This window comes from Mercenaria mercenaria, chromosome 10, assembly GCF_021730395.1.
Source record: "Mercenaria mercenaria strain notata chromosome 10, MADL_Memer_1, whole genome shotgun sequence".
Lineage (NCBI taxonomy): Eukaryota > Metazoa > Mollusca > Bivalvia > Venerida > Veneridae > Mercenaria > Mercenaria mercenaria.
Window position 1 is genome coordinate 80,145,367 of NC_069370.1, and position 19,044 is coordinate 80,164,410.

General features: G+C 33.9%; 1 protein-coding gene across 2 annotated transcripts in view; it reads left to right on the forward strand.

Annotated features, from left to right (window-relative positions):
* The first annotated feature begins 57 nt into the window (after positions 1-57).
* The window catches only part of LOC123561172 (uncharacterized), a 42,666-nt gene continuing 23,679 nt past the window's right edge, over positions 58-19,044 (forward strand). The window contains exons 1-4 of one of the 2 annotated variants that reach the window (XM_045353401.2): positions 58-192; positions 4,530-4,605; positions 5,029-5,207; positions 6,516-6,658. In XM_045353401.2, coding sequence (XP_045209336.2) covers positions 4,533-4,605; positions 5,029-5,207; positions 6,516-6,658 — 395 coding nt within the window. In that variant the 5' untranslated portion in view covers positions 58-192; positions 4,530-4,532. The remainder of the gene's footprint in view (positions 193-4,529; positions 4,606-5,028; positions 5,208-6,515; positions 6,659-19,044) is intronic. The other variant, XM_045353402.2, reaches the window with a different exon arrangement.

The window sequence follows — 19,044 nt, forward strand, 5'->3', positions numbered from 1 at the left end:
TGTATTATACTTGGCAATGAATATGAACAGAACAGTGTTCTTATTACCTTAGTCAATTTTAAGACATATAGTACGATTTTGTTCCGTGACGAGAAAGAAATACGCCTCTGTGTGTAGACGGTCGAATTCCAATGTGTATAAAAGGCAGAAAAATTAATACATGCGTTCTTTTGCATTCGACACTTTATAGAGGTAACATCTCTGACCATTTTTGTATATCTTTATTTTATTTTAGATCTATTTTATTAACAATTTATGTACATATTTATATATGTAACATATAGGTTGCGTTTCTGACCATAAATATATAAAATAGACTGGCCCGGTTTATAGGTTGGTCAGGGCTACGATATGTATTGTATTTTGCCATCAAAATATTTCTATAAAATGCTTCTTCCCCTTCTGTGATTCCGTCCATGTTTACAAACACGTTTGTTTATTTCATGGACAGTAAATGTTCATAAAAACAATGTGAAGTATAGAAATCTAATGGATATCTGCGTGTCATAAAGAATAGACATGACGATACATTTTACCAACTAAAAGATAAATATAGGAGTGATAAATGATAGGTGATATGATAGATCTATAATACTAATTATTATGATGATTATGACGATACAGGTTATGTTATGGTGATGTTGTTGGTGATGATGATAATAATGACGATGATTATGATGATGATGGTTATGATGATGATGATCTTGTTGTTGATGATGACAATGATGATGATGATATGACTAATGATGATGATATGACCATGAGGGTTTTGATGATGGTGATGTAATTGTTGTTGATGATGATAAAAATAAATGATGATGTTGATGTTATGATGATGATGATGATGATGAGCCTAGATACTGTCGCTCTAATTGCAAATTTTTTATTGGCCATTTTCAAAGTTGTCCACCCGAACACGATCGAAATGCCAAAACGAAGAATTGCGGAGCATATGTAGTTTGTCTTACAACATAATTATGTACTTCAACTGTCCATATTCTATTTTTAGCTCACCTGAGCAATGCTTTGTGTGAGCTATTGTGATCACGCTGTGTCCGTCTTGCGTCCGTGCGTCCGTTCGTCGTCAACAATTGTGTTTTAAAGACATCTCCTTCATAACCACTGAATGGATTTTGATAAAACTTGGCATGGATGTTTCTTGGATGGTCCTCTACCAAAGTTGTTCACACGGTTCCGCTTGGTTGCACACAGGGGCCACCAGAGCTAAAAATAGAAAAAATATTCAAACGACATCTCTTCCTAAACCGATGGTCCAATTTTAATATAATTTCACACAAATAGTCCTTATGTCACTCTCTACCAAGATTGTTCAAATTATATTGATTCGTCAAAAACATGGCCAGCAGAGCTAAAAATAGAAAATTCTTCAAACGACATCTCCTCCTAAGCCGATGGTCCGATCTTAAAATAATTTCACACGAATGGTCCTTATGTCACCCTCTACCAAGATTGTCTAAATTATATTGATTCGTCAAAAAACACGGCTGCCAGAGGGCGTGGTCACTTTTCCCTATATGTATATAGTGGAAACTTTAAAAATCTTCTTTAAAATTTGTAGAACTGCTGGCCCGATTTTAGAATAATTTTACCAAGATTGTTTAAATTATTTTGATTTGTCAAAAAACATGGCCGCCAGAGGGCGTGGTCACTTTTCCCTATATGTATTTACTGGAAACTTTAAAAATCTTCTTGTGTGAAACTACCAGCCCGATTTTAGAATAATTTTACACAAATGGTCCTTGTGCGAACCTCTGCCGAAATTGTTCAAATCATTTTGATTTGTCAAAAAACCTGGCTGCCAGAGGGCGTGGTCACTTTTCCCTATATGTATATAGTGGAAATTTTATAATTATACATATAGGGAAAAGTGACCACGCCCTCTGGCAGCCATGTATTTTGACAAATCAAAATAATTTAAACAACCTTGGTAAAGGGTGACATAAGGACTATTTGCATAAATTTATTCTAAAATCGGGCTAGTAGTTTCACACAAGGAGAGCCTTGTACAAAGGTGAGCGCTTAGGGTTGTGAGCATGATAGGGACCTCATTTTGCAATCAATTTTAATCAAACTTGCACACAACTTGTATTGGCATAATATTTCAGTTCCCTTTGAAATCTGGCCAAATCCCATTATGGGCTCTAGAGTTATGCCCCCTTAAAGGGCAAAAATATGCTATTTTGGCATGTTAACACAATTACCAACCTCACTGGGTCAAGTCCCATAACACTGCGTGTATTGTGGGCAATCTATGCCCACTTTTGGACTGAGAAAATCCTGGTTAAAGTTTTACATGCAAGTAACTATCTCCAAAACTAATACAGATATTGCATTGAAACTTCACATGTGTCTTTGGGGTGATAAAGCTGGTTGATAGAACCAAGTCACACTTCTGACCTGCATTTTGGCCAAATTATGCCCCCTTTTGGACTTAGAAAATCCTGGTTTAAGTTTTGCATGCAAGTTCATACAGCTATTACTTAAAGACATAAAGATTTAAAACTTATTTTTTTCTTTTTCTATATCAATTACCAAGCTCACTGGATCAAGTACCATAACTCTAACATGTATTTTTGGCAAATTTTGCCCCCTTTCGGACTAAGAAAAGATTCTGTGATGCATCCGTCATATCCAATTATAGGTTCCGAGTTATGGCCTTTGATTGACCCCTGAAAGAGCCAAAATTTGTTGTTGTTTTTTCCTTCTGAACACGATGGAAGTGACAATTTACATTCGATGTTAACCACACCTACATACAACTCAAATCACAAACAGATCTCGGTTCCTTTTGAAAACCGGCTAGATTCCATCATGGGTTCCAGAGAACTGTTCTTTGTTGGCTCTTGGAGTGTCATGCGCAAGAATCAGGTCCCTGGGTCTAAGGTCAAGGCCACTCTTAGAGGCCAAAAGTCAGATACAAGTATGACTATCTAAAGAATTCCTTCTTCATACATGGAGGGATTTTGATGCAACTTGGAATAAATGTATATCATCATGAGGCGGAATGTCATGCGCAAGATCCAGGTCCCTAGTTTTAGAATTACTTCCCTTTTGTGTTACTATAAATAGCTTATATTGTAACTTAATTTCTGGCCCTAGGGAAAAACCGAGACCACTTTTCTGCGGTACAATATGCATGTTACATCTAATTTTTAAGTGTATTTTGACCTATCATTTGTACCTGGTAAGGGTTTTTGTGTGGATATATACTTCCTTTTGTTGTTACTATAAATAACTACTGTGGTATGTTTAGGACATGCAATTATTTTATTTTAAATCAAATTACCTCTTGCGCACGACATCTTATCTCGAGCAATCAACGTCATATCTCGTGCGCACGACATCTTATCTCGAGCGATCAACATCTTACCTCGTGCGCACGACAACTTATCTTGAGCGATCAACATCTTATCTCGTGCGCACGACAGCTTATCTTGAGCGATCAACATCTTAACTCGTGCGCACGACATCTTATCTCGAGCGATCAACATCTTATCTCGAGCGATCAATCAACATCTTATCTCGAGCGATCAACATCTTATCTCGTGCGCACGACATCTTATCTTGAGCGACCAACATCTTATCTCGTGCGCACGACATTTTATCTCGAGCGATCAACATCTTAACTTTAATGCAGTAACATTTATATGACGGGCGTATATTGTGATATTCTGGCACTCTTGTAGAAAGCATGGTGTATTGGACAAACCATTTTTAATTTCTGACGGTAAATATGATTGAGGGCATTACATATGTTTTTAAAAGACAGCAAATATCTTATTGAAATTTTTAGTTTATTACTTGCAAAAGAAAGTCGAAGATAGAATTCATATCTGTTCATGTGACAAGACTTTTCTAACATTCATCTAGAATATAATTCTTGGAAATTTGTTCGCCCACGATTTTAAGTTTTTGCAATTTATATATCTTCGGTTTCACGAGATGGACTCGTACATTAAGGCTGATTATTTGCAGATTTGACAATCAGCTTTAGAATTTCACAACTTTAGTTTTTCCGCATTTTTGCCTGATGATAAAGAATACTTCTACCGAAAATTGTGACACCAAAACACTTATAACTTTTCTAACTTAGTCTTTTGATTGAAGTAAGAGTTCAGTTCTTCATGGTTTTAACATAATGTCACATAGGAATAAAGTTTGTTTTACAGTAACTTCGAGATTCCTCAGAAATAATATCATGTACACCACCCACCCGGTGTATATATTTCAAAATGACATAGACCTTAAAGTTTAACTATTGTTTACTGTTAGCAGCTTAGAAGTACTTAAAAAGTGATTGTTAGTTGCATTAGAACTTCTTCACAGACGACATGACACAGGGGTGTAGCTAGGCTTTGTGAATGTGTAAGGGATCCAGGTGCATAATTTCTTAGATATATTTTTGTGAATGTCTATTGTGCAGTCTGGGAGTACTAACACAATGAAATTGTGCAGTTGTGCAATACCACCTTAAATGTAAAATTAAACGTAGTTGATCTTTTTTTCAGGCTATGGGATTGCTCAATACAGTGCTGCTAGTGTACTTTGCTGTAGTTGTCAGAACTGGTCAGATGTTAGACTTCGGTAATACTTTCTTTCTCTTGGTTGCTTAAAGCCTATTCATTTTTGAGTCTTATTGTCATCTTCTAGTTCTGTTTCTGTTGTTTCATGGGCAAGCTCAGCGAGTGAGTCAGAACGTTGTCATGCAAGACCAAGGAAGGTTTTAAGTGGTATTGTTGAGGTGCCTGCCTTCCTTATTTGTCTACGGTTTTTAAGGCACATCTGACAGTTAACTTGAAATAAACAGATATTTTTCTCATTATGCTCAGCTATTGATTCCGATAGACTAATTTGAAAAGTAGCCTGTTAAAAAGCGGTAGAAGTTTCGTAGTGTCCCCGGTTGTCACTGTTTCAAACAAAAACCGGGATATATTACAAAGCAACCAACTGATATGATGATGATGGCAATACCAGCAGAAAGATGAATATTTCAATAACTTCTTTCAGAATGTTATCCAAATTCGACGTTGAAGGTCGAAAATCCCGGAAACTACTCATCTGTATTTGCCAGCAACAGTGCACAGATCTGCACGACAACTTGGACTCAAGGAAAAACCCATGTCTATGTTAACAATTGTAGGATAGTAAGTGAAATGCACAACCTGTCGTTTCGAATGTTCATTGAAGTAAGAATATGTGCGAGTTATAATTATTAATTCATTATGACAGATTAAAATCTGGTAATTTAATCCATGTTCTAAAGAATATTTTAAGCTGGACTATACGAAGAATAGAGCTATCCTACTCGACCCGGTGTCGGCGCCCTTTTCGGCGTCCGTTCCGAGTACTCACCTTGGTTAGATTTTTGCTTCAACGTTACCTTTTCTCACCACATTTTATGATTTACCAATATTTCATAAATTATGTCCTCTTTTTACTTAGAATTTCAGGTGAAAGTTTTAATTCACTTACCCTATCTCTGTTTCTGACGAATAGATTTGAATTAAACTTAAAACAGTTATTCCTCATCATCACCCCTTCATATCGCACAAGAATCATAACGCTGGTGTCTATTTGTAATGAATTATTTTCCCTTTTTACTTAGAATATCAGGTTAATTTTGACACTCTCATCATACCTTTATTACCTCTAAGGTGATTTCATTCCAACTTTACAATAGTTGTTCCACACCATCACCCGTATCATATTACACAAGGTCCGTAACACTCGCATTGATATTACATGAACTATGTCCCCTTTTAACTAGAAATTTGTTTAAAGTTTTGATTCTCTTTTACTCTATCTCTGTTATTGCTGAATGGGTTTGATTCAAATTAGAATAATTGTTTCTCATCTACATCAAATGACATAAGGGCAATAACTTTGGTACCAATGTTAAATTAATTATACCCCTTTTTACTTGGAAATTTTGGTAAATGATTGAATGCACTTTCACTTTATCTCTGTTATTCCTTTATGTTTATGATTAATTTGCTTTAAACTAGAAATATTTACATCTCGTCATTACCCACATCCAATGACAAAAGGGTCGTTACTCTAGCACCAATATTTAATGAATTATCCGCCCTTTACTTAGAGTTTTTGTTCTGGTTGCAGGTTTGATACACTGTTACTTATCAGTCTATCGTTTTTTTTTTCTTGGATTACGAGAGTTTTTTTCACAAGTTACAGTAGGAAGGATAAAAAATAAAAATAGAATCCAGAAAACCTTTGAGTCAACAAGAAAGAAGAATACAAATAAAACATTTTTCCAGATGTTTTTAATTTTCATCCAAATTTCATTTTATTATGCAAAGTTTTAGTTCCATGCAAAATCTCTCTGCTACATTCTATAAAAAGTTATGAAATTATGACTTAAGTGTAGACTGAAATATTGGAGTATATTAAGCTCTGTGTGGGGTGTTGTATCATTACCAACATTTTCCTTTCTAACGATTAAATAATAATGATGACTGATTTATCTTTCATTAAAGGGCGATGACATTCTGCTGTCCTTCAGTAATTTAGATGCAGGCATTAATTACGTGTTTACCGGAAGCGCCATCTTCAAAGTGAATTGTGCTCAGATTCCTGACAGTGGTGTTAATAAGACTGTCAACAACATCGCCGACATAGGGTAAAATAATACTTTGTGATCCTTTCAAACTTACAGAACTATCAATTTTGTTGTTAAATTGTTGTCACATTTTTGTTTTAGACTCCCGAACGGAGGCAAACACTACTCGTACTACTGTCCGTCTCACGGTTGCTTGTACATTCAGTTAGATAATGTGTACCTCCGAAACACTGCATGCTCCAGTAATGACTTGTACAAGTTTCATGAAACTATACACATTTTAAACATGCAGAAAAGGTACGTGGCGCGCAAGAGTCAGGTCCGTACCCTCAGTTTCAGTCACAGGCATTAACAGTTCGTTTTCTTTTTTCATATAATTTTGATTTATAATTTATGAGACTCCATATATTAAAGTTGTTACGTGTTTTCTTACGCTCGTGAAGATGCGAGTCCCTTTGTAATAGTGGATTCCGTAATTACAACCGGCAATTTACGGATACACCGTATTCGATTATGGTATTTTCTAGATTTTACGAAAAGCCACGACCTTATACGAAGAATGCCAATGAGAATACATAATTGCTTTTGCATCGCACAAACTCGCAGTTCCATATTCATATCTTGTCAACAATGATTTGTTTTAGATTCCGATGCTTACTTTTCCACGAAATTATGTTTTGTTTAGTTTTAGCTTGACTATAGAGTAGAGCTATCCTATTCACCTTAGCGTTGGCGTCGGCGTCACACCATGGTTAAGTTTTTCGTACTAGTCCACATTTATCTGCTTTTGAGGTAAAGCTTTGAAACTTTCAACACTTGTGTAACATCACCATGTCCAGTTTTAGGCAAGAGGACATATCTCCATCAAGGCTCAATTATGGCCCTTTTTCACTTAGTCTTGGTTAAGTTTTTCGTACCAGTTCACATTTTGTGTAAAGTGTTTGACATATAGCTTTGAAACTTTTATCACTTGTTTATTATAACAGTCTCTATCTGTAGGCAAGAGTACATAACTCTGTCAATTATTTTTGCTGAATTATTGCCCTTTTAGCACTTCGATATTGGTAAAATTTTTGTACAAGTCCATGTTTTGTCAAAACTATTTGACATGTGACTTTACAAGTTTGAACAAATATTTATCATCATGATTTCTATCTGTAGGCAAGTGTACATAACTCTGTCGAGGATTTTGGTTGAATTATGGTCCTTTTTTGGACTTGGAAATTGGTTCAGATTTCGTCACAAGTCCATGTTTTGTCAAAACTACTTGACATGTGACTTTGAAGCTTTAAACACTTGTTAATCGTCATGGTTCCCATCTGTAGGCAAGAGTACATAACACTGTCAACTGTTTTGGCTGAATTATGGCCCCTTTTATACCCCCACCAATATATAGGAATCAGTTTTGTCGCATCCCGTCCCGTCGCATCGCGAAATTTATTATCTCAGTTATTACTAAACGGATTTAATTCAAACTTAAAATAGATGTTCAACCTTATCATCTGCATCATGTGAAACAAAGTGCATAACTCTGAGACCAATTTGTCATGAATTATGTCCCCTTTTACTTAGAATTTAAGGTTAATTTTGATGCATTTTCACTATATCTCAATTATTACTAGATGAATTTGATTCAAATTTAAAATAGATGTTCCACCTTATCACCCACATCATCTGACACAAGTTGCATAACTCTGCACCAAATTTATATTGATTGAAATACGTCCCACATGATATATGTACTGACTTGAAACGCACCCAGTTGTGGTATTCAGTATGTTGGCCAAACTGGGCGTTCTTTAAAAATTCGTTTCCGTGAGCATTCATACAAAATGCGTAGTCGGAACACGTTTACTACATTTTTATACCAACACTTTCGTAAATCTGGCCATACATTTGATCAGGTAACAATGCAGCCAGTAGAGCAAATCGTATATGATATAAATTCCACATCTAATTTTAAAATTAAAGCCAGACATGTAGCAGAATTCAAATGGGTTAAAAATTTACAGTCTCCGTTTCCGTTGGGCTTAAATGATAATATTTATCAGGAAGGTAATATCTCTAAAAACTCTGATATTGATATCTTTTCTATTTTAAATATTAGGAAACGTAAATCTAGGTTTCATGGAATTAGACGAAATGGTAATGTTAAGCGCAAATCTAAAGTCAATATATCTGTTGCAGACCTCGATTTAATTCTTTCAAACTCTGGTAGGCATTCAATGCTTTCTCGTCTCACATCTTTATCTGTTCAGGCTCTTAAAAAGCTAGACGAGGAAGTGGACCAGTATGTTATTCAAACAGATCCGTTTTACACTGAATCATATCTTATTCAAAGTTACACACAACACGTTCTCCGTCCACATATTGACACCCAATCTGACCATGAGAGACATTTTCTTAAAATTTATTTCATGAATAAAGGTATTGACTTCATCGATGTACCCAGTATATTTCGTGATAAACGTGTCATTGATTCTGTGCCTAAATTTTTCAGAAACTCCGAAGTTCCTACATTTCTCGCTTGCAGTTTTGATAAAGCTTTTTTTACTAGCAATATTATTAAACATTATACAATGTGGACCTGTGACGAAGTTTGTAAAGCCCTTTCCTTTTTATTGAACAATATTTACATCAGGTTTGGGAATGCAGTTTTTAGACAAGTAGTTGGTATTCCCATGGGAACAAATTGTGCACCCCTTGTCGCAGATTTGTTTTTATATTGTTATGAAAGAGACTTTATGTTGAGCCTTTCTCCAGATACGCAGGCAGATATTATAACTGCATTTAATAATACATCACGCTATCTGGATGATATTCTTAATATGGATAATCCGTTTTTTGGTCAGTTGTTGGGTACTATTTATCCTAGGGAGCTTCAGTTAATTAAAACTAACAATTCGGATACTAATGCTTCGTTTTACATCTCTCTATTTATGACAATATTATACAAACCAAAATTTATGACAAGAGGGATGATTTTAACTTTAGTATTGTAAATTTTCCCCATTTGGATGGGGATGTACCTCAGGCTGCATCTTATGGGGTATATATTTCTCAATTAATTCGGTTTGCCAGAGCGTGTAGTCATGTCAAGCATTTCAATGAACGTAATCTATATATTACAAGTAAACTTCTTCAGCAAGGCTACCGTTATTACAAATTGCGTAAATATTTTGCTAAATTTTACTATCGTAATTCTGATTTAGTTTTAAAATTCAATAGTAATTTAAAGACACTTCTGCGAGAAGGTATTTCTAAACCCGTTTTTATGGGGATGTGGTTTACAAACTTCGTAAGATCTTGGGTCATGGTAATTTTCCATATGTATTTGGTAAAGTTATAAAACGTTTTATTAAAAGAGGTTAGACCCAACTGTTTTGAGACATACCGCATGTTTAGTGTTCAACCCGTTTACAGTTGGACACTACGCTTCCCTCTTTGATTGTGTCTGACGGAAGTGGGGGAGGACTCTATGATAAGCAGTTTTTAAATCCTACCAGGACTGAACTGTTTTGATATCTGTCTTCTGGCCTGTTTCGTCGGGCCCTTAAGGGTGTTTCTCTTGTTGCTCAGTCTTCTGAAAAGGCATTGAGTACATACGTTTTTGGTTCTAAAGGTTTGCTTTTTATATATTTATACACGAGCATGTTTGTGTTTTACATGCCATGCCCTTTTATTTCCATTACGTGTGTTAGAGATCACCTGGAGGGGATTACTTTTATTTACACTGTCCCGTATCTTTGGAACATGGTGGGGGTAAGAGTAAGGTTGGATGCGCACCATAAACCGGTTGAAGCTCCCCAGTGGTGTTTTTGCCACTGACTGTTCCAAGGCGGTGCCCTACTGTGTTCCTTTGTTTGTTCGTTTTGTCCTCGTGTGTTGGCTTTGTGTGTGCGCGCGTGTATGTGTGTGTATTTGTGGTGTGCACGTCTGCGTGCTGTATGTTTCGTTTTGGGGAGGCTGCGATTTTGGTACGTGGCATTCCATGTTTGATATTTGTCTTTGTTTTTTAATACCCGCTTTTACTTAGAATTTAAGGTAATTTTTGATGCAGTTTCACTATATATCATTCTGACTGGCATATAACCAAAGGGTAGTAACTTTAGTAAAAACTATTGTACTGAGTTACTTCCCCTTAAATTCCAAGAGTTATTCTATTTTTTTTTTTTGTAATATATTTTTATTTCCAATAAATACAGCACATTTACAACAAATACATCAGTGACAGTTTATTTCTTTTCATCATCGATAAACAAGTTACTTTCTTAATTAATCTTCAATATTCATCTTATTTCTATTATATATATCTATATTATTGGAAAAATGTGATAAAAAAAGGAGGAGGGTAAAAAAAAATAAAGGAGAGAAAGGAAAAGAATGAAAAAAAGGGAAATAAAGATTTGGATTTTCTCGATAGAATTTATATACTGTTATTGATGGAAAAATGCATTTTTAGCTCATACAAAATGGTATTAAGACAGCTCATATTATTTCTCCAATACTATCAAAAATTTACCATTTTTGCCTGTGCTATTCTATTTTGTTATGTATTGTGGCTATTTCCTGTCCTATTTTAATTCGTAGTTTCAAATATAAAATGAAATTGTCAATGACAAGTTAAAGTTTTCTATTTATACATGGATACTAGCTGATGATACTTTAAATAATCTATATTTTCCAAATCATAAATATACTTGAAATTTTGGAAGGCAAAGAAACTCTTTGACCTATAGTCAAAGAAGTGTTGTATATACTTAATGTCTTTTTCATACCACTCTTTATAGAAAAATGTTTTTATTTTTTTTTTTTTTTATATCTGAGTTGTTCCATATGATTTCATAACTTACTTCTGTTTCATTTTCATTATCTTTTATGGATTTCCATGCTAATAATATGTCTTTTAAGAAAGTATTTTCTTTGCATATCATTCCAATGTCATTTTTGTTAAGATTTCTTTCAAATATTTAAGATCCTCCCATTTTACATATTATGTTTTCATAAAACAGTTTCCATGCTCCTTTGTTGTTTTCATCATTTATTCGTTTAACCCAACATGCTTTTAATGCATTCAGAAAATGCTTGAAATCCGTCATTTTTAAACCTCCTTCATCATAATTGAGTGTTAATGTATCTCTCTTGATTTTTTCTGGTTTATCATTCCATATAAATTGAAACATTGCTTTTATTATTTCATTAATTTTGCTATCTGAGGGTGTTAGTAGCTTTGTAAGCGGGTATATTAATTTCGGTAGAGCAAAAGTCTTTATAACTGTTACTTTGCCTATGAGTGTTAATTTTCTATGTTGCCATTGTTTAAGACAGTTTTTAAACTATTTATCTTAGGTTCCAGATTATTATCAAGGTTTTGTTCATAGTCATTCGAAACACGTTCCATTTGCACTTGACAGTTTCCATACTGTCAAGTTGTGACATAAACTAGCCCAATTGGGAATCAAATACGTTTTGTCATGAAATTTTGAATTAGTATTTTCTTAACCTGTGACATCATTCTGAGGATATATCCATTTCTCACCAGTCTGTTACATTGGGAATAAAGTATTGCGAGTTTGTTCATGAAAAGGGGACTAGTGCTATTCCATAATTATACAAAACGAAACTTGCAGGTCAACAAGTTCTGTGTCAGCTAGCGAAATTTCGTTAAGCATATCGGACATTTTGCTGATTGGTGTATCGAGTTTGAGATAAGACTATGAAAATAAAATAGTGGAACCTTTGGAATGAGATTGTTATAGCGGAATTCCGCTAAGGCGTAGACTTCTGCTTATACATCACTTGACTTGGAAGCAGACGAAACAGTTTATTTGACTTGATAGCGTAATTCCGCTAACGAACATTTAACATAGATTATATGTGTTAACGAAATTTCGCTAAGACAATGCTAAGCTGGCCAAACATTATAAAAATAGAAGTTAATGTTTACTGTATCAGTGTAGATACTGCAATAATTAAACTCTTCCACTCGTTTATACTACATAATTTTAATACATGTATTTGTATCGCTAGACAGATAACGTAGCGATAGCATACTGAAAACTATCTACCCCGCATTACGCTCAGGTGTGGAGCAAATCAAACTTAATGAAACGTTACGAATCAGTGAAATGGATATTATTTTCGGCTATCTAAAGAGTAGACATTTGAAATTTTAATAAGCTGACATTTTTATGAAAACGTTCAGTACCAGGAACTATTATGTTCTTTTTTTAGATAACATGTGTAACTATAAAAAGTCAGGATGATAAATGCAAAAATTACTTCTAAATAGTTTGCTATCAACAAAGAATCTACAATGTCTTTTATTTCTAGTTGTGATTTAAAAGAAAAGATATTGCATTGTGCAATCGTCTACATTCCGATGAACAAAGTCCAACATGGTTTTTAAAAAAAAAACACAAAAAAACAAATATGGAAATTTACTCATGTTGACTACATTGTCTTCCCAAGTCCAGTCAATAGTATATTAATGTAATATTTACATGCTGGTATACAATGTATTAATGTAAACGGAACAATTATAAGTGCCTAAGCTGCACTGAATACGCTTATTTTCTACAAATTATATGCATAAAGATAGATACAATATCTTTTATTTTTGTACACAGACAAATTGAAGTATAACTATTTATCATATGTCTATCTTATTTATTCATTCTTTTACGTTTATTTGCAACAAACAATATCCTTACAATATATCACCTATTGAATGCACGTACGTACAAAAAAGCTGTATTTTTCGAGTATTTGGACGGTTCAATATTTCCATGTTAAACATACGATAAAACCCGAATCGCGTGAAAATGTTCGGAATGTAATTATAAATCGGAAGAAGTAGGCGCTCTATCTACAGCGTTTGGTTATGGCTGTACAGATTAGTAAGCTTTACAATGAAACTCTCGTTAATACATGTGCTATAATTCTTAGCATATATCCATGTACACAAAAGAAATATTTACGCACAAGAAACAGTGTCTGTAAATAAAGATAAAATCCAGAAATTACATACATTATACAGCACCACCGAAATATATTTAACGCCAAACATGAGTCATGAATTAAAAGACTTGAATGAACGATTACATGTATAACTGGTGCATTTTTCAGACGTTGGTATCATTTGAAACCCTACAAATTCTTATTGATACACTGTCTTCTATATCTTATCTGTACAGTTCTACTTATTAACACTTCAAAATGTGGTCAAGTTAAATCAAATAGTACAAATTAAATCCATAATATATTCCACTATAGAAAATCCTGAAAATGATTCTTTGTGGACTAAAACTAAAAACATTGATGATTTAATAGTGCCTGTTTAGAATTCAACTGTTACACAATGAGTTTTAGAATAACACAATGCACTTATTATCTTCCGTTTTTCTACAATCAACTCAGTTCTAACAGTATTTTATAATACTTCCTCTGACCTTTTGTACTTGTGTAGCTAAGATTCAACAGGGATCAAATACTCTACTAATATCTTTTATCAGGGTCAGTCAGGTGATTCAGCTGGATGGAACAAACTGACCGTTTCTTGACCTCACTCGCATTCATGTATTTTAAGGAAGCTCCTCCTACAATTCGGGTGTAAGGCCTACACCAGACTAGCTTATGAAATACTGTTCTACCTGTACGTGGTCAAATATTTCTGTTTTCCATTATTGAAGCAGTGAAAGTTGTTTCAACCAGCGCCCTTTAAAAAATTTCGGGAAGAGTTAAATTCGGCGATAGACTGGCCATTAGACCGATGATAAAGAATTCGTCATAAAATTTAAGTTTTTTTTATATTTTTTCTTTAATTTTGTGTAAAAGTGACAAAGGCCAGTCTACTTTAGAAATTTTCTCAAGGAACGGATTGTAATATGATATTAGACATATGCTTTAGACTGGCTATATTCACAATTTTAAAAACAAACGTTTTAAAAAATATTATACAACGGTCTAGGAGTTAGTCTATATTGCCATTTGCGAAGACATTTTTTCGGGTGTAAATAATGTCATGATATTGGTCCGTAGGAAATCTAGACAGAAATGGTTAATGGAGGAGCAAATGAAAAGGGCAAGGCAGGTATCTAAACAAATGTATTCTTACAATACTTTTTTCTCTCATTTCATGGCATACATGACAATATGAGGCACAATATTATAAAAATACATAGTGAGGTATGTTGTTCAACGTGTCAAAGATTGATGACTTTTTCATCCGAGGATTTTTTTTCTCACTTCAGTTTCTCATTAAAAATGTAGGTAGTCTAATGTAGGTACCGTAAAATGAAAATGTATGATGAGAAATAAATCCTTAGGCCCCGCCTACACCAACGCTTGAACTTCCCTTATTTTTCTGCCAACGAATCAGACTACTTCATTATTTCAAGTATTAATAGGTTTGCAACTTGAACATTAGTAATAATTATTCACTAAGACAGCCAGTCAAATCTGTTATATTTACTTGAAATCACCCATAAAATTTCGATTACACCAAGGCAATATAACTACCATTAACGCTCCTACTAGAGCCTTCAATGACGCCATTGTAAGGTAATGGTACAGAAATACCCCGACTAAATTTATATCCTGGCTGTTCTTTTCAGACCACGTCAAATATCTACTGTTAATTAATTCTGGAAATTCATCAAATAAAAGATTTTATATTTGATTTTTTAAACTGTCCAAAAAATGTCAGTTGACCCTGTCTGTCCTTAATGTCATATATATTAATACTCTCTTATTTTCGTAGGCATTAACGCTTTCTGACTGGCTATGAAATAATGGTATTTTTATCACAAGCCTAACTCAGTTACTGGAACAGACCCGGAGAGAGAGTAGAAACTACTCGCACCCTAGGAGGCTCCAATTACATGGTAATTGAAGTGATGGCCAGTTTACCAGCATGCAGCCAATAAAAAAGCAATAAATCACATGTAACAGTGTTGATAAGCTTAGGCCAGATTTTCCTTGATGTGGGAATAAATGAATAACATGTATAAAATGATAGTGTGCTGTTTATAGTGCATGCATGTGCATTTAACTGCATGTCTTTTAAATTTGCCCATTTTTTTCTGAAAACTTGATATATGCATATTAGACAAAATTAATCAACATCCACTTTAATCAATTTTGTGCAAAATATTTAAAACCTATGAAATATAATGGGTCCTATCATTAGTATATAATAACTTCCATCAGGAAATTTGATAGTAAGAAGACTATATTGAAAATACCTATATATGCTATTCAGATTTCTACATTTGTATGCCTGTTTGCCTGTCTATAAGTCAAATAAGGTAGATCTTGCTGCGACTTTATAAAAACAACATGTATTATAAATAGATTGCAGTCTGAAGAATATGCTCATCGTTATATTTCATCCATATATTAAGTATGTCTGTCTGTCTGTCATTTACTGAAGATGGAATCTATAATTGGATAATAGAAACCATTTTTAGATTGGACCAGATGTTGCTTATTATGCATGCCGATGTACCACGTACAGGTTTTCTAAATTCTATTCTGCTCTGTTCTATTATAAAACTCTGCTAAACAGTGGTTTTACCTTACACAAAAACAAATAATGTAGATATGCACTGCATTTATTCTCTTATAAAGATCGTATACTAAAATGCTAAAATGTGAAAGCATCTTAAAAAACATTTTCCTTGTAAATTATAGAGAAAGTTCAAAAAGAAAAAAGAAAAGAAATAAAGTCAACGCCTTAAATTATCTATACTCTATTCTTGAAACACGTAATAAGAATTTCGGAACAAAAATCATGTCGTACACTGGTTCATGTAAATTGAATAATTTCCTCTACTGACATGAATTTGCATTATGTAACAATTATTTTGTTAAAATAACAAAACGAATACATAATTATGTTTGTGGATTCAATTTCGGTAGTTCTGCACATGGAAGGTAAAATATAATCCACAATGTAGAATTTGATTAAACCACACCGTTTTAGAATTTCAGGACATACTAAGAAAAAGTCGCAAAATATATATATTCTCGTACTTGCATTTTTTACTAGACAGTTTTGAATGAATCTGGACCTTAAGCAAGCTTTTGTAATTGGAGTTAATAGGAAAACCGCATTTTATGCACTACATTGCAGATTTTATTAAAAATTCTCACAGTTTGTGAAGACATTATTGGAATTGTTTCATTGTAAACATTGTAACAATTGAATTTCATTTTAGAAAGATTGTGACATTGCCATTTAGTAAATACATGAACACATAGGCTTTATTACAATGAAGTTACTTCATTACTTTCGGTTTATAAAATTGTGAAGAACTAAGATATGAAAAACCATGCTTAAAATTGTTCATTTACATATTCAGATGTAATATAAATTTCATTCAAACATCACAACTAGAGGGTGATGATGACCCTATATCGCTCACCTGTAAAACTTGGCCATGACCCCACATAAACCAGTATCGAACTTGGCCTAGAAATAATCAAGATAAACATTCTTACCAAAGTTCATGAAGATAAGGTCATAAATATGGCCTCTTGGAGTGTTAACAAGCTTTTCTTTTGATTTGAGCACGTGACCTAGTTTTTGACCATACATGGCCAGTGTCACACTTGGTCTAGGAATCATCAAGATAAACATTCTTACCAAATTTCATGAAGATAGGGTCATAAAAGTGGCCTCGAGAGACAAGCTTTCCCTTTGATTTGACTGGATGGCCTAGTTTTTGACCCCATATGATCCAGTTTTAAATTTGGTTCACGAATGAAGATAACCATTCTGACCAAGTGTCATGGAGATAGGATGAGGCCTTTAGCTTTTGATCTGGTCAGTTTTCGAAAGGAACCGAGATATTATGCACATACAAACTGTGTGCAAGTTTGATTAAAGTTTATTGCAAAGTGTGGTCCCTATCGGGTTCACAAGCCAAAATACCATATATTTGGCCTTTTAAGGGGCAATAACCCTTGAACCCATGATGGGATCTGACCATGTTTCGAAAGGAATCGAGATATTATGCCAATACAAGTTGTGTGCAAATTAGATTAAAATTGATTGCAAAGTGCGGTCTCTATCGTGTTCACAAGTAATTGTGGACAGACGACGAACGAAGGATGATCACAAAAGCTCATCCACAATTGAGCTAAAAACAAAATGCCTCTTTGCTGAGCTTACGATTGATTAGCAATGGATGGAACTAGCTATGGCTACACAGTGCTGTGTACATGCTAACAAATTAAAACGATAAAAAAAATCAATGTAATGAATTATATACATCTTAAAATTTCGTTCACATTCATTCTGTTCATTTGTTTTCGAAAAGGCCACGAAGAAGAATACCTTTTCTAAATAAAACAGGAAGAGTAAAACAATTAATCCTATATACTTAATTAACAGGTGATTTACACTTAAAAAGTAATCACATAAAATATACAAAATATGCAGGCTTTTACCAATCTTGTTAGGTCATTCGGATACTCTCTGATAATAGACATAGCAACACATCTGAAATTGCAAAGTTTTTTTAACATTCTTATAATTATATATCATGGAACATTATTGGATCAAATATTTAATAATAACAGAACAGAACAGAATAGAATTTTATTAAAGACCTGTACATGGTAGATCGACATGCATAATAAACAACATCTGGTCCAATCTGAAAATGGTTGCATGACCAGACGGGATACGTTTATTTGAAGAGCAAACGAGTAGCCGGAATACAAACACAATCAATGAAAATGCAAATCATCATACATGAAATACGTACTTTTTCTGTTCGCTAATTTGAAAAATATATATTTGGCCATGCTTAGGTAGTACCATACATCATGCGTAAAACGTCAATGATTACTATAATTTCAATTAATTTTCAGACAGGACAAAAAGCCTCAAACTGCCCTAAGACAGAGCCAAAACTGAAAAATATAAAAATGCGCGATTCGACTCGCCCAGAAAAAACCAGAGATAAAATTTTTTATAAAAAACTCTGGAAACCTGTGTCCGTTTGTCAATGTCGTATCGCTATAATGTTGGACCACATTATTCATGAATAGAATGACCTATGGTACTATTTCGAAAATCAAAATATCGGATGTGTATTACAAACAAATCAAAAACTATTTATAAACAAATGAACATGTGTCATACCAAAACGTCATCGCGTTTTTTTTTGTTAGCTTGTATGTTATGAAAGAGCCGACTTTAGAGACTTTAATTATTTTTGCTATGGTCACACTTTAAACATAACAACGCAATAAAAAATACGTGAAAAACATGCACACAAACAACACAAACTTAACGACATGAAACGCACGTGCATTGTTTTCCCGGCCAAATGTAATACAGAGTGCATTAGCAATGAAGTCATTTAAGTGCTCAGAGTTCAGGATCAGAAAAGAAGATATTCAAACTCAAATTTAATGAAAAAGAAATGTAAAAG